Source organism: Ranitomeya variabilis, chromosome 2 (assembly GCF_051348905.1).
Source record: "Ranitomeya variabilis isolate aRanVar5 chromosome 2, aRanVar5.hap1, whole genome shotgun sequence".
In the NCBI taxonomy this organism is placed as follows: Eukaryota; Metazoa; Chordata; class Amphibia; order Anura; family Dendrobatidae; genus Ranitomeya; species Ranitomeya variabilis.
In genome coordinates this window covers 126,829,992-126,848,774 of record NC_135233.1, presented here as the reverse complement: position 1 = coordinate 126,848,774, position 18,783 = coordinate 126,829,992, and the positions used below count along the sequence as shown (strand labels likewise).

The following is an 18,783-nucleotide window of genomic DNA, read 5'->3' as shown; positions in this document are numbered from 1 at the left end:
CGCGCCGCCCTCTGACTGAACAGTCACAGCCAGAGGACCCGGAAGGCGCATCGATGGAACGGGGGGACAGGTGAATATAGCAAGTGCCGGGGGCCTCAGCCAGCGGCGACTCCGGCACCTGACCCCCACAGCGCGCCGGTGTCCATGCCTGCTCAGGCCCCCAGCACTCAGCAACTCAGAGCACAGCCGCCCGCACTCAAGACCACAGCCGCCCGCACTCAAGACCACAGCCGCCCGCACTCAAGACCACAGCCGCCCGCACTCAAGACCACAGCCGCCCGCACTCAAGACCACAGCCGCCCGCACTCAAGACCACAGCCGCCCGCACTCAAGACCACAGCCGCCCGCACTCAAGACCACAGCCGCCCGCACTCAAGACCACAGCCGCCCGCACTCAAGACCACAGCCGCCCGCACTCAAGACCACAGCCGCCCGCACTCAAGACCACAGCCGCCCGCACTCAAGACCACAGCCGCCCGCACTCAAGACCACAGCCGCCCGCACTCAAGACCACAGCCGCCCGCACTCAAGACCACAGCCGCCCGCACTCAAGACCACAGCCGCCCGCACTCAAGACCACAGCCGCCCGCACTCAAGACCACAGCCGCCCGCACTCAAGACCACAGCCGCCCGCACTCAGCACAGCCGCACTCGGGCAGTAGAGCCGGAGAGAGAAAGATGGGAGCAACATATGGCAGAATGGAAACAGGAACAGGCAGAATGGGTGCAGCACATTACAACAGAATGGGGGCTCAGAATGGGAGCAGCACATGACAGAATGGGGGCGCAGGATGGGAGCAGCACATGACAGAATGGGGGCGCAGGATGGGAGCAGCACATGACAGAATGATTGCGCACGATGGGAGCAGCACATGACAGAATGGGGGCGCACACATGACAGGATGGGGGTGCAGGATGGGAGCACATGACAGGATGGGGCGCAGGATGGCAGCACATGACAGGATGGGAGCAGCACATGACAGAATGGGGGCACAGGATGGCAGCAGCACATGACAGGATAGGAGCAGCGCATGACAGAATGGGGGCACACATGACAGGATGGGGGTGTAGGATGGAGCAGCATATGACAGGATGGGGGCGCAGGATGGAACAGCACATGACAGGATGGGGATGCAGGATCGAGCAGCACATGACAGGATGGGGACGCAGGATGGGAGCACATGACAGGATGGGGACGCAGGATGGAACAGCACATGACAGGATGGGGATGCAGGATCGAGCAGCACATGACAGGATGGGGGCACAGGATGGGAGCACATGACAGGATCGGGACGCAGGATGGAACAGCACATGACAGGATGGGGATGCAGGATCGAGCAGCACATGACAGGATGGGGGCGCAGGATGGGAGCACATGGCAGGATGGGGATGCAGGATGGAGCAGCACATGACAGGATGGGGGCTCAGGATGGAGCAGCACATGACAGGATGGGGGCGCAAGATGGAGCAGCACATGACAGGATGGGAGAGCAAGACAGGATGGGGGCGCAGGATGGGAGCACATGACAGGATGGGGATGCAGGATGGAGCAGCACATGACAGGATGGGGGCGCAGGATGGGAGCACATGACAGGATGGGGATGCAGGATGGAGCAGCACATGACAGGATGGGGGTGCAGGATGGAGCAGCACATGACAGGATGGGAGAGCATGATGGGAGCAGCACATACCAGGATGGAGACCATATACCAATATAAATGCTCGCCACCCGGGCGTAGAACGGGTTCAATAGCTAGTTAATTATACTGGATTATACTAACGTCTGGGATTAAATGCGCTATGCTTGATGAACTGTGGAACTTTCATTTCTTCACAGAGCTGCAAAAAGAAAAAAAGAAATATGCATATAAAAAGATTATTAAATAAAGACAATAAGGAAGTTTTACTCCTATTCACACTATGAATGTTGTGATGCTGTATGTGGCCTGGGAGAAGTGTAAAACATGCTGTAGGGTTTGACTGAACTGAAATTTGGAGCACCATATTGTAAATCTGACTTACCTTCTGGAAGTTCTTTTCTGTCGTATTCAATGGAACATTATAGTAGCGCAGAACACAAGATGGCGGCTGCATTAGATTTTTAGAAGGTTGGGTGCCGATAGTAAATCTATTAAGTTTGCTCATTGTAAACTCTGCGTAACTAGGTGTGCCATCATAAAGCTGGTACGCGTGAAGCGGAAGTACAGAGTACTGTTTTGATACACTGGAGGAGAGAGGAAAAAAAAAAAAAGATAGAACCACCAGGTAATATTTATAAAGTATGTTCTACAACTTATTTTTCAACTTTTCAATACATTCCAATGGCTACAAATCGGTCACCCATCCTATCAGAATGGAGATTTTTTTTTCACACCAAGTAAAAAAGTTTTTCCACGTCCACAACAGATTACTTGATTATTGAGCGAATAGAAATTGATTGAACTTACCAATATATTTTGAAATCTGCACTAATATAATTTTAAACCAGTTCTCCCAATTCCCACCACTGCACCCCTTTCGAGAATCAGAAAGCCTGCACTCCCTCTCGGTGTCCAGTCACATGAAGAGAGCTGCATCAGAAGTGAGGGGAGCAGACCACACAGGGAGGGGGAGAAAGCTCTCAGATGTTGGGACAAGTGCAGACGTGGAGCGGCTGAAAGCTCAGGGAATTAAAGAGCGAGACACCAATGCTGGTTTCATATTTACAGTGCTGGTCACGATTATTGGCAACCCTTCATTTTTTTCCATAGACTGTACAACATCTTCAGAAATAAATGGAAATGTACCATAGTTCTATCCTAAGTTGTCTTTCAACTTACATGTTGCAATTTCAAAGAATAAACAGCATGCTCAGCAATAAAGGCACCCCTCATTAATACCTGGTTGCACACCCTTTGGCATGGATGACAGCCTCCAAACATTTCTTGCAGCCATCTATAAGCTGCTTGCATTCTCAGCTGGTATTTCATCCCATTCTTCCATTGCAGTTTGTTCACGCTCTAGAATGTTTGCAGGGTTCTTTTTCACAAGGGCAGATTTCAGCTCACACCAAAAACGTTCAAATGGGATTGAAGTGAAAATGCAAAAAAAAAGTGCAATCACACACTTGTTTTTTGTTTGGCTTTTTTGCTAGGTTCCCTAAATGCTGACCTGCCATTAGGATTCTCAAGGTCATTTCGAGTTCATAGACACCAAACATGTCTAGGTTCTTTTTTATCTAAGTGTTGAAAAAAAGGCCAAACGTTTAGCGATCAGGTTAATCCTTTTTCTTTATTGATAGATCGGGCGATTCTGAACGCGGAGATACCAAATATGTGTAGAATTGATTTTGAATGGGGGGGAAAAGGGGGGTGATTTGAACTTCTAGATTTGGCAGAAAGGGGTTAAAATAAAAACAAAAAATAGTCAATTGCTTTCTTTCAATCATTCCTGTGAACTTTTGGATGTGTATTGCGGGTCATTGTCTTGCTGGAGGCTCCATGATCTTCAACTCAAACAAAGGTTTCTTACACATTTCGCTCTAAATTTTCTTGATAATTCTCAGATTTCATGATTCCTGTGACATGGTCAAGGCATCCAGTACCAGACGCAGCAAAGCAACCCCACAGTATTATGGATCCCACCACCATGCTTAACTGTTGGTAGGGTGTTCTTTTACTTATAAGCTTCATTGCGCCATCTGTAAACAAACTGTTGCTTTGCATTACTAAATAGCACCATTTTTTCTTTCATTTGTCCACAGCACATTTTCTCAGAAGGAATGTGGTTTATCAAGGTACTCTATGGCAAAGATCAGTCTTCCTTTTTAATTCCTTTTTTTCTTCAGGAATGGATTCTTCCTTGGCCTTCACCTATAAAGCTCCGCTTGGTTGTGTGTGTGGCTTATAGTACTTGTTGAAACCACAACCCCAGACTATTCCAGGATGGCCTTCAGGTCTTTGGATCATTTTTCAAAGACATCTCTTGTCAATTTTCCTCACGTCCAGGGAGGTTCTTGACGGTTCCATGCTTGGCAAACTTAACATTGCACAATGCTGAAACTGGCATACCAAGGACTTTGGATATGGCCTTATATCCTTTGGAAGTCTTGTGTTTGCCAATAGCAGTTAAGATGTCCTCACCATTGTGACAAAAGGAACAGAGCCTACTAAGTGGCATTTAAAAAACACTGAAGTCATCATTCATTAGCTAATTCATGTCACATGGTCACCCACAATCACAGGTTATTTTCATTTGTGATTTACAATAGGAGAGTCAAAATGTGTTTCCATACTAATTTAATGTAAAAGGTGCATATCAAATCAAATACCGATTTCTCAGTAAAGGAGGAACTGTTATAGGATGTTTCGCCCCCAGCAGTTCGCCCCCGGGTACATTTTGCCCACGCACATTTCGTCCCCAGCATTTGTCCCCCAGGATGATACTTACCTGTCGCAGCTGCAGCTCCTTGGGTCATGGAGTGCAGTCTAGCAGTTCCCCATGCCGTCAGATGGAAACAGTTGATTAACATGTGACAAAAGTGACGCACTCTGTACAGTACTTTTGTGACATGTGGATTGATGATGGACGGGAATTCATGAACCACAAAGAACAAACTGGTGAGACAACCGAACACAAAATTCTGGGGGCAAAACAGGGTACAAGCAGGGTGAAATGTACCCAGGGGCGAAACATCCAAATCCCAAGAGGAATGGACTGGTCATGTAAAGGTACTGCTGAACTTGTCTTTGAAAAAGCTACATGTGCATATAAAATGGTTTCTGAGGGTGGTGAAATTCTACTAACCCATTCCCTTTAAATGCTTAGAAAGAACGTGGTGGAAATAAGAGTTTGAAGGATGGATAAAATAAGGGATAAATAACTATACATGCAAGTTCTATAACCACATCAGTCTTACCAAACATTTACCACTTTTCCAAAAATCTGCACCATATTGAGGGCAGCAACGGCTCTTTGCACAGAAAGCTCATCACCCATCTCCACAAGGGCTGCGCCTGGAATAGACCTCATGAACTTTACCTACAATCAAAAGAAAAATTCTGTATAGATCTTTATTATTAATAGTTATCAGTTTCAAGCACTTACACATAAAACAAGTTGAATAGACTTCGTATCCATGATAGACCGTCAGACTATCCCTCATTGTAAAGTTGTAGATCTAACTTTGCAAACCTCTGGAAAAAGTATTACATAGAAGCCATCCAAATGAATTGCAGACCACATAATTGGTAAGTGCTTTATAAATGTATATTACATTTTACAACAATTTCTGCAACTTTTCGAAAGACTCAAGTCTGCTGTATTGTTTCTTTACTTTAGGTTTTGACTACTGTAAGTGAAATATGTTTATTCCTACAGTAAACATGCCTTTTTATTCTGAGGAACAGTTAAAAAAAATTTAAAAATACACACCCGCTTAGACTATATTCTCACTTGATGCAAAAAATGCAGCAAGCAAAGTGGACATAAGTTAATGAAAACAAATGCCCTTTGTCCATTTAAAGACACTGTTGAACTATAGTGTTTTGCTCTATAGACTTTTGGGGAGCCTAAAAGTACAGTTGTGTCTTCAACACAGAGTCAAATCATTGTATTAAGAAATAAAAAAACAAACAAACAAAAAAAAACTCATTCAAGATCGCCGCTTCAAATCTGCACAAAAAAACCCCAAACAGTAAGTCAAGTGGAAAATGCATCAAAAAAATATATAGCAAAAATGCAATGAGCATGGAAGCTTTTTATTGTGCATTTTGGTGAGGAAACCTGCAGAAAAAAATGCAAATAAAAAGCATTAGAAAAGAAAAAAATTGCAACATTTATGATTAATGTGAATACAGCCTTTATGTTCAAATCAATGCCTATGTGCTGCAGAAAAGTGAAGTTTTATCAACTATACTAATTTGGAATATTTGTGCACCCTTGGCTCAGCCCACAGGCTCTGTGCATCATTTTGAATGCCCCTGTCCCCCCCCCACAACCTGGTGATTGACAACCTTGGCTTGCCTGGACCAAGCACAGCCTGCAGAGGAAGCTCACGATAGCCAGTGCTGTCAATCACCAGAGGTGTGGACGTTCAAAGCCAGTGGACGGAATGGTGCACAAGTCTATTGGCCAAACCAAGGGCAGAATCATTCACATCTAATATATAAAGCTGAATGCGTGTATGTGTGTATGTATGTATGTATGTATGTATGTCCGGGATTGGCATCTGAACCGTCGCAGCTACAGCCACAAAATTTTGCACAGTCACACGTCTGGACCCCGAGAGCGTCATAGGCTATGTTGTGAGGCGAAATTTTAACCCCGCGCATTCCATTTCACCAAACAATTTTGCCCCTATCTACATAATGGGGAAAAAATGAAAGGAAAAAAGTGTTGGAGGCAAATTAACAGCTGCCAGATGTGAACAAGGGGGACTTAAAGAATGAGAGCGATGGTGCCAAAGAGTATATACTGTACAGTTGCTAAGGTGGGGCCCCGACATGGGATAATCACCACACCACCACGGGGATATGAACACACACACAAACTGCGCCACACACTACCACGTGCTCGAACACATATCACCCTCAGCACACATTTCACCACACATACACCAACCTCGCCACATAAAAGTCGAAACACAAAAGTCGCCGCTCAAAACTCGCCACGCGCAAAACTCTCCACATGCAAAACTCACCTCATGGAAAACTCACCACACGCAAAACTTGCACACGCAGAAAAATTGCCACATGCACAAAAGTTGCAACACATGCAAAAGTTGCCTCACACAAAACTTGCACATACTCAAAAGGCACCACACATAAAACTCGCCATGCGCAAAACTTGCTGCACACAACTTGCTACACTAACCTGTCACATGCAACTCGACACACAAAAAGTTGCTACACGCATGTCGCCACACAAAACTCATCTTTCAAAAGTCACTACATGCATGTCGCCACACGCAACTCAACACACACAACTTGACAGACGAAACTCGCCCTAAAACACACACAAGTCTGGTATTATCCTTCAAAAATAAAAATCTGATTAATAAGCAGACAAACTACAAGAGCAACAAATGTACCATATAGGAATCCGGCAGCTGTCAGTCACATGACCTGTCTATTATGTGTATGTGTGAGCTAATATATACTGCCAGGGGGTGGGCTTACTGTTGGCTGGGGATTTATCAGGCTGCCAGTTTAGCTTACAAATACTGTGGTAAAAATACTGACCAAATAACGTGTGAACGAGGGCTAATACAGGAGGAGATGACATACAGATATATACTATATACAGGAGGAGATGACACAGGTATATACTATTTACAGGGGAGATGACACAGGTATATACTATATACAGGAGGAGATGACACAGATATATACTATATACAGGAGAGATGACACACAGGTATATACTATATAGAGGAGGAGATGACATACAGGTACATACTACATACAGGAGGAGATGACACAGGTATATACTATATACAGGAGCAGATTACCTACAGGTCTATAGTATACACAGGAGGAGATGACATACAGGTATATGCTATGTATAGGAGGAGATGACACACGTATATACTATTTACAGGGGAGATGACACACAGGTATATACTATATACAGGAGGAGATGACAGATATATACTATATACAGGAGAGATGACACACAGGTATATACTATATAGAGGAGGAGATGACATACAGGTACATACTACATACAGGAGGAGATGACACACAGGTATATACTATATACAGGAGCAGATTACCTACAGGTATATAGTATATACAGGAGGAGATGACATACAGGTATATGCTATGTATAGCAGGTGATGACACACAGGTATATACTATATGCAGGAGGAGATGACACACAGATATATACTATATATAGGTGAGATGACACACAGGTATATACTATATACAGGAGATTACATACAGGTATATCTAATATATAAAGCTGGATGTGTGTATGTATGTATGTATGTATGTATGTATGTATGTATGTATGTATGTATGTATGTATGTGTGTATGTCCGGGATTGGCATCTGCACCGTCACAGCTACAGCCACAAAATTTTGCACAGTCACACGTCTGGACCCCAAAAGCATCATAGGCTATGTTGTGAGGTGAAATTTTAACCCCGCGCGTTCCAATTCACCAAACAATTTTGCCCCTATCTACATAATGGGGAAAAAGTGAAGGGAAAAGTGTTGGAGGAAAATTGACAGCTGCCAGATGTGAACAATGGGGACTTAAAGAATGAGAGCGATGGCGCCAAAGATTATATACCGTACAGTTGCTAAGGTGGGGCCCCGACATGGGATACTCACCACACACGGGGATATGAACACAAACACAAAATGCGCCACACACTACCACGTGCTTGAACACATATACGACCCTCAGCACACATTTCACCACACACACACCAACCTCGCCACATAAAAGTCGAAACACAAAAGTCACCACTCAAAACTCGCCACGCGCAAAACTCGCCATATGCAAAACTAGGCTCACGCAAAACTCGCCACACGTGCAAAACTCACCTCATGGAAAACTCACCTCATGCAAAACTTGCACACACAGAAAAATTGCCACATGTACAAAAGTTGCAACACATGCTAAAGTTGCCTCACACAAAACTTGCACATACTCAAAACGCACCACACATAAAACTCGCCACGCGCAAAACTCGCCATGCACAAATCTTGCTGCACACAACTTGCTACACTAACCTGTCACATGCAACTCGACACACAAAATGTTGCTACACGCATGTCGCCACACAAAACTCATCTCACAAAAGTCGCTACATGCATGTCGCCACACGCAACTCAACACACACAACTTGACACATGAAACTCGCCCTAAAACACACACAAGTCTGGTATTATCCTTCAAAAATAAAAATCTGATTTAATAAGCTGACAAACTACAAGAGCAACAAATGTACCATATAGGAAAGAGGGATTTTTGTGTACTCACCGTAAAATCCTTTTCTCCGAGCCAATCATTGGGGGACACAGACCGTGGGGTGTTATGCTGCTTGCCACTAGGAGGACACTAAGTGATACAAAGAAAGTTAGCTCCTCCCCTGCAGTATACACCCTCCTGCTGGCTCCCAGCTAACCAGTTCGGTGCAAAAAGCAGTAGGAGATCAGTAACAACATATTAGCTTACAGCATGTCATATTATATATGAGAGTATAGCATATCAGATTATAAAAACAAGCATAAGCCAATACCAGGGTGGGAGCTGTGTCCCCCAATGATTGGCTCGGAGAAAAGGATTTTACGGTGAGTACACAAAAATCCCTCTTTCTCCTTCGCCTCATTGGGGGACACAGACCGTGGGACGTACCAAAGCAGTCCCTGGGTGGGGACAAAATCAGATCAGGCCCTGTGTAACCGCTACTTACAAGTGCGCCACCGCGGCCTGCAGAGTCCGCCTGCCCAGACTCACATCTGTGGAAGTCTGGGAATTATAATGCTTGAAGAATGCATGCGGACTGGACGAATCCGCAAGCTTGCAGGCGTGTCTTGTCGACGCCTGGTGCCTAGAACCCACGATAGACAGGGAGATAGATGTCAGCCTAACACGGACGGACTCCTGGATGGTGAAAGGGATACACCAGGCTAAATGGCCGATGAAGACGGCTAAACCCTTCCTGTAAACGTCAGGAAGCCTTCCCCTTACCGTCAGGAAGCCCAAGATACAGTGTCCAACCTTCGGAAGGACGCCGTCCTCGAGACATACCTACTCAGAGCACTCGCTTCGTCCGGAATATGGGGAACTCATTCCATTTTGTGGACTAGTGCTGAAAGAGATGAGGGAAGAACTATGCCCTCATAACAGTGGTAATACAATACCACCTTGGTAACAAGGGACGGGGAAGGCCTGAGGACGACCTTGCCTTGAAGGAAATAAGGGAACAAAAAGTCTGAAAGGACCCGTTAGCACCGAAGACTCGTCAGGATGAGGATATCGCCGAGAAAAAAGGGGCGACCTTCCCTAATAGAATAGATCCCAATGATCTAACGGTATGCGATAGGGAAGAACTACAAGTGAAAACTTCCTGCGAGGTGGTCCCTACTTGCAGTTTTGTTGCAGAAAGGCAGAAAAGCTACCAGCTCCGCAAGCAAACAAACTGACGTGGTCAGTGCGGATTTTCGAGGATCACTGGGGCCCTTTCTGCTTCTGAAAAGCTTTCGGAAGTAGTGAACGGGGAGTTGTGGAAACTGGTACCGCGGAAGAACCAGAGCATGCAGTGCGATGGCTCCTGGATCTCGAGGCCGAACGACAAACTCGAGTACACAGGCGATCAGTCAGGACGCCATCCGAACTACAACTGGAGAGCTCCAGTGAAGGCAGGTCTGATGGAAGACTTCCGGGTGAAGTTCCCACTCACTTGAGGCGAAACCCTGACGGCTGAATATGTTCGCAGCCCAGAGTTATACTCCTGGGATATGTACTGCCGAGATCACCGAGTGATAGATCTCGGCCCATGTGACGTACCTCGGCCATGGTGCCTGAACGTGGGTACCTGCTAGATGATTGACGTATGGCACAGCCGTGGCATTGTCCAATTGAATTCAGATGGGTTGACCCGCCATAAGGCAGTGGACTTACTGTAGGACTACCTTTCGGATCTCCAGAGCAATGATCGGGAGAAAAGGACTGGCATTGGAAGCTACTAGTAACCATTGAACCGGGAGAAAAGCCCTGGATGAAGAAGGAGCTCAGAGACTATCGTCTGAAAGTCTGCTTGACTCGCTGAAAACTAACGGAGCGAAGGAAACTGCTTCCATTGTCGTCTCCATTTTTTCCTCAGAACCCTCCCAGCAAATCGAATGAAATGAGGGGATGAGTGAGCAAGTGCGCGAGCTCCCTGTTGAAGGACCATGACCTTGTCTGGAGGGAGATATACCACCCTTCTGGAAGAGTACCGGATCATCCTCGAAAAGGATATCTGCTGGAATGGAAATTAGAAGTTGTCTAAGTCTAGCCACCAGCCCAGGTGAGAGGGTATCGCAAGTGATATAGACGACTTAGCGTAGTCCTGCAAGGGCAGGTAAACAGTCGGCCAAACAGGGCAGGACGACCACGCCTCTAGGTGCAAGAGGAACATGACAGCCGCCATGACCCTTGCGAACACTCTGGGTGCGGTAGCAAGGCCGAAGGACAAGGTCGTGACTTAAATGCTGTTCACGAATGGAAAAGCGACGGAATTTTTGAAGAGGGTAAGCATCCCGAATGTCGATGGATGCCAGAAACTGCACCTTTTTCTGTTGAAGTAATGGCTGAGCGGAGGAACTCCATTCGAAGAAGAAGAACCTTGTGAAAGGTTGTTAGAAGTTTGAGGTCCGGGATCGGTCCTACTTCTCGTTCCCCTTTTAGGAACCAAGATCCCTTAGATCTAGACTGTCCCGGACAACCCTTTCACTGTTGGTCGGGGCTGTAGGAACGTACAATCCTTCGTTAGTCTCCCGCTCAAAAGATTTGATTGACCAGCTGTACTGTCTTCAGGAAAGGGTTACTGGTGTGAATCAAAGTAGTTAAGGTCTCCAGGCAGGAGACCGTTGCTCTAGCAATCCATGTGGCGGCTAGGGAGGGTAGAGGGCTGGACCCGTAGCCGCAAAACGGAACAAACCAGATTTGCTATTTGACAGATCGTGGCATTTTTAATTGATGACACATCGGGCAGGGATACTGGTAGGTAAACCACAGGAGATTGTACCCGGTTAATCTGCCAAGTGGCAGAATGCGCGGCTGCTTCCAGCAGGTCATTGCAGAGTTAAAAATTAGGAACCCTCGATCCACCATCCTCTTAACAGGGAAGTGGAGAGGGAACATCCGCCTTCTTGCATCTTCTGTTAAATAGTGGTGCTCAGACGCCCGAAAAGGGTGCCTCTGTACATCCACAGAGTTCAGGTCTGGGTGGACAGGACAGGTTGTCTGGCGTTAGGCCTGGATGCAGAAGAGGATACCTGGAGGCGACACTCCGTGTGCCCGTCTGTTGATGGTGTGGGGAGATCGGCGCCCTTTAAAGGGCCTGTCGCCCTTAAAAATCAGACCAGGCATGGAGCCCCACGTAGAGGCTTCTGTCCAGTGAATCGCATATCCGGACTGGATGACAAATGCTCTACGAGGGAGTTTAGTCTCCGTATGAGGGACACTGTAGTCTAGAGCAGGACCGGAGTCCTCGTCAATGTACAGAGATTGGATGATGATATAAATAGGCGAGTCATCCTTTACTGAAACTCTGGCAAGTCCAGGTCCAAGGCAATATCCGATCCGTGTTCAGAGTCTTGTTGTCAGCAAATCCTTGGAGAGAGATCATGAAATGAGAACTTCCGTTTTGTAGATGCCTGTACGCTTCTGGAATACTCGCGGCCCCTGCTAGCCGACGGATCCCATGTAGGAGAGGGACCATGTATATCGGTCCTGCGAGCACTCCGAGCCACGGAGGGATCACGGAGGGATTCAATTTCTTGGTCAGAAACACCATGGGTTGCGGCAGTGACGAAGTCCACTGAGGGAACTAGTTACACTGGGATAAACTGGGATCAGCGGCAGAGGGCTCCTCATTTATGACCAGCTTCGGATTGGTCATGTGCCTTTAAGACCAGGGAATACTGGTCATGTGCCTTTAAGACCAGGGAATACTGGTCGTGTGCCTTTAAGACCAGGGAATACTGGTCGTGTGCCTTTAAGACCAGGGAATACTGGTCGTGTGCCTTTAAGACCAGGGAATACTGGTCGTGTGCCTTTAAGACCAGGGAGTACTGGTCGTGTGCCTTTAAGACCAGGGAATACTGGTCATGTGCCTTTAAGACCAGGGAGTACTGGTCATGTGCCTTTAAGACCAGGAAATACTGGTCATGTGCCTTTAAGACCAGGGAATACTGGTCACGTGCCTTTAAGACCAGGAACAGGGTGGATAAAAATCAATGTTTTTTTAAAAAAATAAAAAAAAAAATCGGATTTTTTTTGATTTAAATCGGATTTTTTGGATTTAAATCGGATTTTTTTCAATAAACTGCTTTTTGAGGAAAATATTTTACTATCCAAAGGTTCTTCCATCATGAGATAAAGCTGAGTTGTTTAACTCAGTAGAATAAAGGCTGTATATGTGTAACATTCACAATGCCATGCTCTTCCAGAGGTTTCTGTAGGATGCTGACTATCCAACAAGTTTGGGCATGTCAACTGAATGGAAAAAGAAACTAAACCAAAAGTGAAACCAAGCTAGAAGTGTGGAATTAAAGGGGCAGTATGAACAAAATGTGGAGGCTATTAATAGTTTATACAATTAAGACATGCTGCTTTTAAACATCTACCTATTGCCATATAGTAAAACAAAAAAGATTTTTACTTACTTTGGGGTCCCCCCCTCACCCTGGCGTTAGATCGTTGCCCCTAGTTTCGTCCGTGTAACTATGGGCGCACATGCGCACTGCTCTCACTTCTCATTTTAATCGTGATTTATATTAAAAAAAACCTTTTGATTTAAATCAGTGATTTAAATCATGATTAAAATCGATCCGATTTAAATAGAAAAAAATCTTTTGATTTAAATCGTGATTTAAATCACGATTTAAATCGGCGTGATTTAAATCAATCCACCCTGACCAGGAATACTGGTCATGTGACTTTAAGACCAGGAATACTGGTCATGCGGGTTTAGGTCAAATCTCGCAGCGAGCGAGAAGCGCCAATTCAGGGGGCGGAGCCACAGGCACGACGTGGGCGGAGCCTCAAGACTTCCATGAATAGGCCCAAGCCGGGGCCTAAATTTCTGCAGCCGGCGCCAGCGTAGAAGTGAGGGGCGTTGCTCGAGAAAATTGAGCACTTCCGTGCCAGGCGAAAAGCGCCAGGAAAAAAGGCAGAGCTGCCTTAGGGCACCACAGTGCGCTTCCGGGGTGCGGCCTACACATCGGCCGAAGCCGGGGGCTAAATTTTGTAGCCGGCTGGAGCGTTACCTCAGGGAGGTGGGCCACAGGGAAGCCTGAGACTGCCTGTGAATATCCCGCTGCAGAAGCCCATCGCTGGCAGGATCCACTCACCAACGGTGCGCGTCCCGGCATGGAGCCGCCGCGGATGTCGGGTATTGCAGCGTGGACGGTGCAGGGATAGAGGGATAAACCTCAATCCATCATCCCTTTTGTTAGGGAGGTGGAGAGGAACCGTCCGCCTCCTTGTGCCATCCGCTTTCACAGTGGTGGGACAGTGGGGGCTGCTCGGACGCCATAGAGAGGGGCCTCTGTACATCCACGGAGTTCAGCCCTCGGGTGGACAGGGCCAGTTGTCCGGCATCGGGACCGTGAAGGCACCGTCGACCCTGAAGTGAGCTGGGCGGGGCTCCGGCGGTTGGCGGGGATTTCAACTGCGGCCTAGTCCGGCTGAAAAAGCCGGGGACTAAATTTATGGAGCCTGCCCGTGGAGCGCGTCGGCGGGCTGCGACGTAGCGCCGAATGATTGCCGCTGGCGTACCGGCCAGCGGCACCTCTCCCCAGGGACCAGGACCGCACCTTCCACGCAGGCAGCGTGAGGAAGGAAACTACTCACCACCACCGAGCAGAGATGCAGCCTCTATTGCGAGGGAATAAGCTCAATCGATCCTCCCTTGGCCGGGGGATGGAGAGTCTCTGTCCATCTTCATATGTGCCTGCCGCAGGGGACTTATGGCTGTGCCTGCCGCAGGGGACTTACGGCTACTGTGGGGACTACATGACGCCAACAGGTGAGGGCTTAATTGCGGAGGAGCCCGGGAGATGCACATAAGAGGTATACTCTATGTGCTCGCCATCTTACAGGGGGGAGATCGGGACCATATAGGAACCGTCGTCCTAGCGTAGATTAGGCGTGCCCCAGTCGTCGCAGGAAAGGTACGGGGAGGTATACTCGCCGTGCTTGCCTGTTGATGGTTCGGGGGAGAGCGGACCCTAGAAAGGAATCCGTCGCCCCCTTCACTCCGTTAATTAAAAAATAAAAATTTACAGAAAATAAAAATAAAAAATGTTGGGGTCTGAAAACAGACCCAAGTGCCTCCTACAGACACTAAGCAAGAACTGGTTAGCTGGGAGCCAGCAGGAGGGTGTATACTGCAGGGGAGGAGCTAACTATCTTTGTATCACTTAGTGTCCTCCTAGTGGCAAGCAGCATAACACCCCACGGTCTGTGTCCCCCAATGAGGCGAAGGAGAAATACGGCAGCTGTCAGTCACATGACCTGTCTATTATGTGTATGTGTGAGCTAATATATACTGCCAGGGGGTGGGCTTCCTGTTGGCTGGGGATTCATCAGGCTGCCAATAGCAACCAATCACAGCTCAGCTTCTATTTTGCTACAGTTAATTAATCTGAGCTCTGATTGGTTAATATAGGCAACAAAGACATTCTCAGTATAACAAAGCTAATATATGTTGTGAAATGCTTCTATTAGCTTAGTTTTTGCCTTTTAATAATTACATTTCTATCTATTTGTTTTGTGGTTTTTGCGTGCAGAATAAATTTTTGTTAACACATTCTATTTTGCTAACAGTAGTCATTAACCCGGGCGAAGCCGGGTAGTACAGCTAGTATCTTATAAACTTGAGTTTATGCAAAATGGAGGAAGCGATTCTAATGGCGTACATAAATATCACAGGGCCCCAGAGCAAAAGCTCTATTTGCATCAGAACTTGTAATGCAAAGTAAAAAAAAAATAATACTAAAATACAAATTCCTAATTTGTTGTAGATCAGCTTAACAGGTTTTACCTTTAGCCTTCTACATTATTAATACTACTGTGGGTTTAAGCACTAAAACACTTATGGAATAATTTATCTATTTACAAATGTGATAAAAGCTAAATTTAGAGTTCCTGTATGAAAAGGAGGAATTTATAATCTACAGAGAAATGATCACTGCTGTGGTTGAAGGGCAAGATTTAGAGACTAGCTGTGGTTTCTCTACGGTTCGAAAGTCCTGATACTGTAACCACAAAGAATAGTAAGAGCACTTACTAGATATGCCTAACGCCAAGATCCTATCCCAATACGCAGTAGGTGTAATAATATTAACAAATACCTCCAATTAGAAATGTAATATAGTTCTTCAGATTCGCTATGTCGTTTGCCTCATGTAGGGTATTGCAGTAACTTAGGTATACATGGGCTCTAACCAGAAACATCTCAGAGTAATAGAATCTCAGAAGGAGGGTCATTTTGACCACAGAGATGCATACTAAAAAGCTAATCTTTTGTCATTTCCATATATTAAGAAGAAAATGAAACTTATGAAAAAGGAACAGCTAAGGGTTTGATGGACAGGGCAACATTAATGGCGACAAGGTACCACAGAAGGTTGGTAGAACCTTAAAGGGAACCTGCCACCCCCCCCCCCCCCCCCCCAGGTGTTTGTAACTAAAAGCCATCTTGTGCTGCACTAATGCTGCATTCTGACAAGGTGGCTCTTTTAGTTCTGGGTCGCTGGCACTGCTGCAGTAATTGCTTTTGAAGTTTGTCCCTCATACCTGTGAAATCGCCAGGAGGCAGGTCTTTCCCCCTAATCCAGACGCCTCACATCCGTCACTCGTGGCCTCTGCGCGCCGGGGCCTCTTCTTCCTTCATAGGTCCTCCCTCTATCCCACCTTGTTCCCTCCACTGCCCGCTCAGGTTATTTACCTCCTGAAGATTACTAGGTTATGTTTTGGTGCAGCCTTTATTGTCTACGCTGTGGTCTTTCATTTTTATTCCAAGCTGCTGACCCCTTTTCGCTTTAACTCTTATCTTCGGTATTGTTGGATCCTGTATTTATGCTGGTGTATTCTACACTGGGGGTCTTACTACTATATACGCACTTTGTTGCACCCTGGGGGGTCCTCAGTGTATGGTCATCTATTGGGATTGACCACATCTAACAGACAATTTTTATTATCTAATAGCATTGTCTGTGTGCCATGTACTTTACCTAGTAGCAACCATTTGGATTGTTTTTAGTGCCATGTGGGGTATTTTTGTGATATTCTGGTCATACATATTGTTATGGGAACAGGCTCAATGAGGGAGTGTTTTTGCACTGTTTTTAATTGTTTTTATGATAGTTACCAATAAAGCTTGTCATCTTTCCACACATTCATTTGGTGGTGTGCGGATTATATAGTGGCTCTTTTTTCTGTGTTCATGGTTGCTACTATTGGCCACTGTTTTTGCACCCCCTATGTTTATTGATTTATGTATAGTGGTGCGCCAGCAACATTACTTTGCCCTTTGAACTTACAGCAAAGGCGCCGTGGACGCTAATGGAGGAAGAGGCGGCGCCCGGAGGCCATAAGTGACGGCTGTGAGGCGTCTGGATTAGGGGGAAAGACCTGCCTCCTGGCGTTTTCACGGTATGAGGGACAAATTTCAAGCAGCAGTGCCAGCGACCCGAACTAAAAGAAACCTCCACTATAAGAGAGTAATCATATACACGATGGGACGATTCATTAAGACTAGCGTAACACACGCTCGCGCTATGCCTGCTTTCATGGAGTACAAGGAGCCAGATTCATTAAGAGGCGCATGCCACTTAATGAATCTGGCGCAGTCGATTGGAGTAGCATTTGGGGAGTACAAAACATCATCACTTTTAATGAATTGAGCAGGCAAGTGAAGTCACAATCCGTCCTGACTACTAGCCAGCTCTGCCCATTTAGGCAGAGCTGATACAAGACTGTGTTGAAACGCTAAAAAAACACAATGTTTTTGGGCAACTACGCATTGCCTCCAAATTTTGCAACTTTTCAAAGCTTCAACTACTTTTCTGGGGTAAAGGCCACGCTGAGTGCAGACCAATCCATTGCCCCAATTCTTTAAAGCCAGAATTCTGGTGTAAAAAAAGCTATGAAAAGTTGAAACAAAACCAAAAAATGATGCGCAGCATATGCTGGTATAAATGCAATGCATAAATGAATGCCAGTAATTAAATAGTAATAGCACATGTAAATGAAATAGGGTACTTGGTTAACACTAGGTACTGTTGCTATTCATTCATTTACTTATTACAGTGCACTTGCTCATTTTGTTTTTCATCTCATCTTAGGATCTGTTTGTTAAATGACCACGGAGAGAAAGCACACAAATGCACTCCACTTATGCAAACATATGCCCTGGCTCAGTTTATTGGTTTTATTTCAATTTTTTTGCCCTTTGTACAAACAGGGACATGGCTCCCTCTTTTTGGGCTGTTTATTTTGTTTATATAGCTTTCCACGGACAGGGGGCTGCACAATTGCACATCTGCTGACACAAAGTGAGGTGAACTACCACAATTAGGTACACTTTGAATAAAATAGTACATATGGTTAAATGTTAACCAAGTACTCTTACTATTCATTTACTTTTTACAGGGTATTTGCTCATTTTGCTTTTCTTTTAGGTTTGTGCTTTGAAAAGTTGCAAAATTATCGTGCAACGTGAAGTTGTGCAAAAATGTAGCGATTTTTGGCATTTTCACGCCTGATTTGACAAGCTCCAACAACTTAAGAGGGGCTAAGAACTTGTTTAGTCCATGATGAGTTATGGCGTTCCTTATGCTAGAAATCTTCCCCGGAGAAAGATTTGTGGCAGAGCACACTGAGGTGTACGCCACCTCTCAGACAATCCTGATTCATTAAGAGGTGTAGTCTTCTTAACGCAACATGAGCATCTGGACTCCAGCACACCCTCTCATTCAAGACTGGTGTGGAAAAATAAAAAGTCACTGGTCTTGATGAAATGGGGCCCATGTGCTTGATCTTGGAGTGCAGTTTGGCTTTCTCTGATATTTATGG

General features: G+C 45.9%; 1 protein-coding gene across 20 annotated transcripts in view; it reads right to left on the bottom strand.

Annotated features, from left to right (window-relative positions):
- The window catches only part of LOC143804660 (heterogeneous nuclear ribonucleoprotein L-like), a 160,835-nt gene that overhangs the window by 9,082 nt on the left and 132,970 nt on the right, over positions 1–18,783 (bottom strand). For all 20 annotated transcript variants that reach the window (XM_077282970.1, XM_077282972.1, XM_077282973.1 and 17 more), the window contains 3 exons: positions 4,898–5,019; positions 2,023–2,224; positions 1,782–1,839 (listed from right to left, as the gene is read on the bottom strand). In XM_077282970.1, coding sequence (XP_077139085.1) covers positions 1,782–1,839; positions 2,023–2,224; positions 4,898–5,019 — 382 coding nt within the window. The remainder of the gene's footprint in view (positions 1–1,781; positions 1,840–2,022; positions 2,225–4,897; positions 5,020–18,783) is intronic.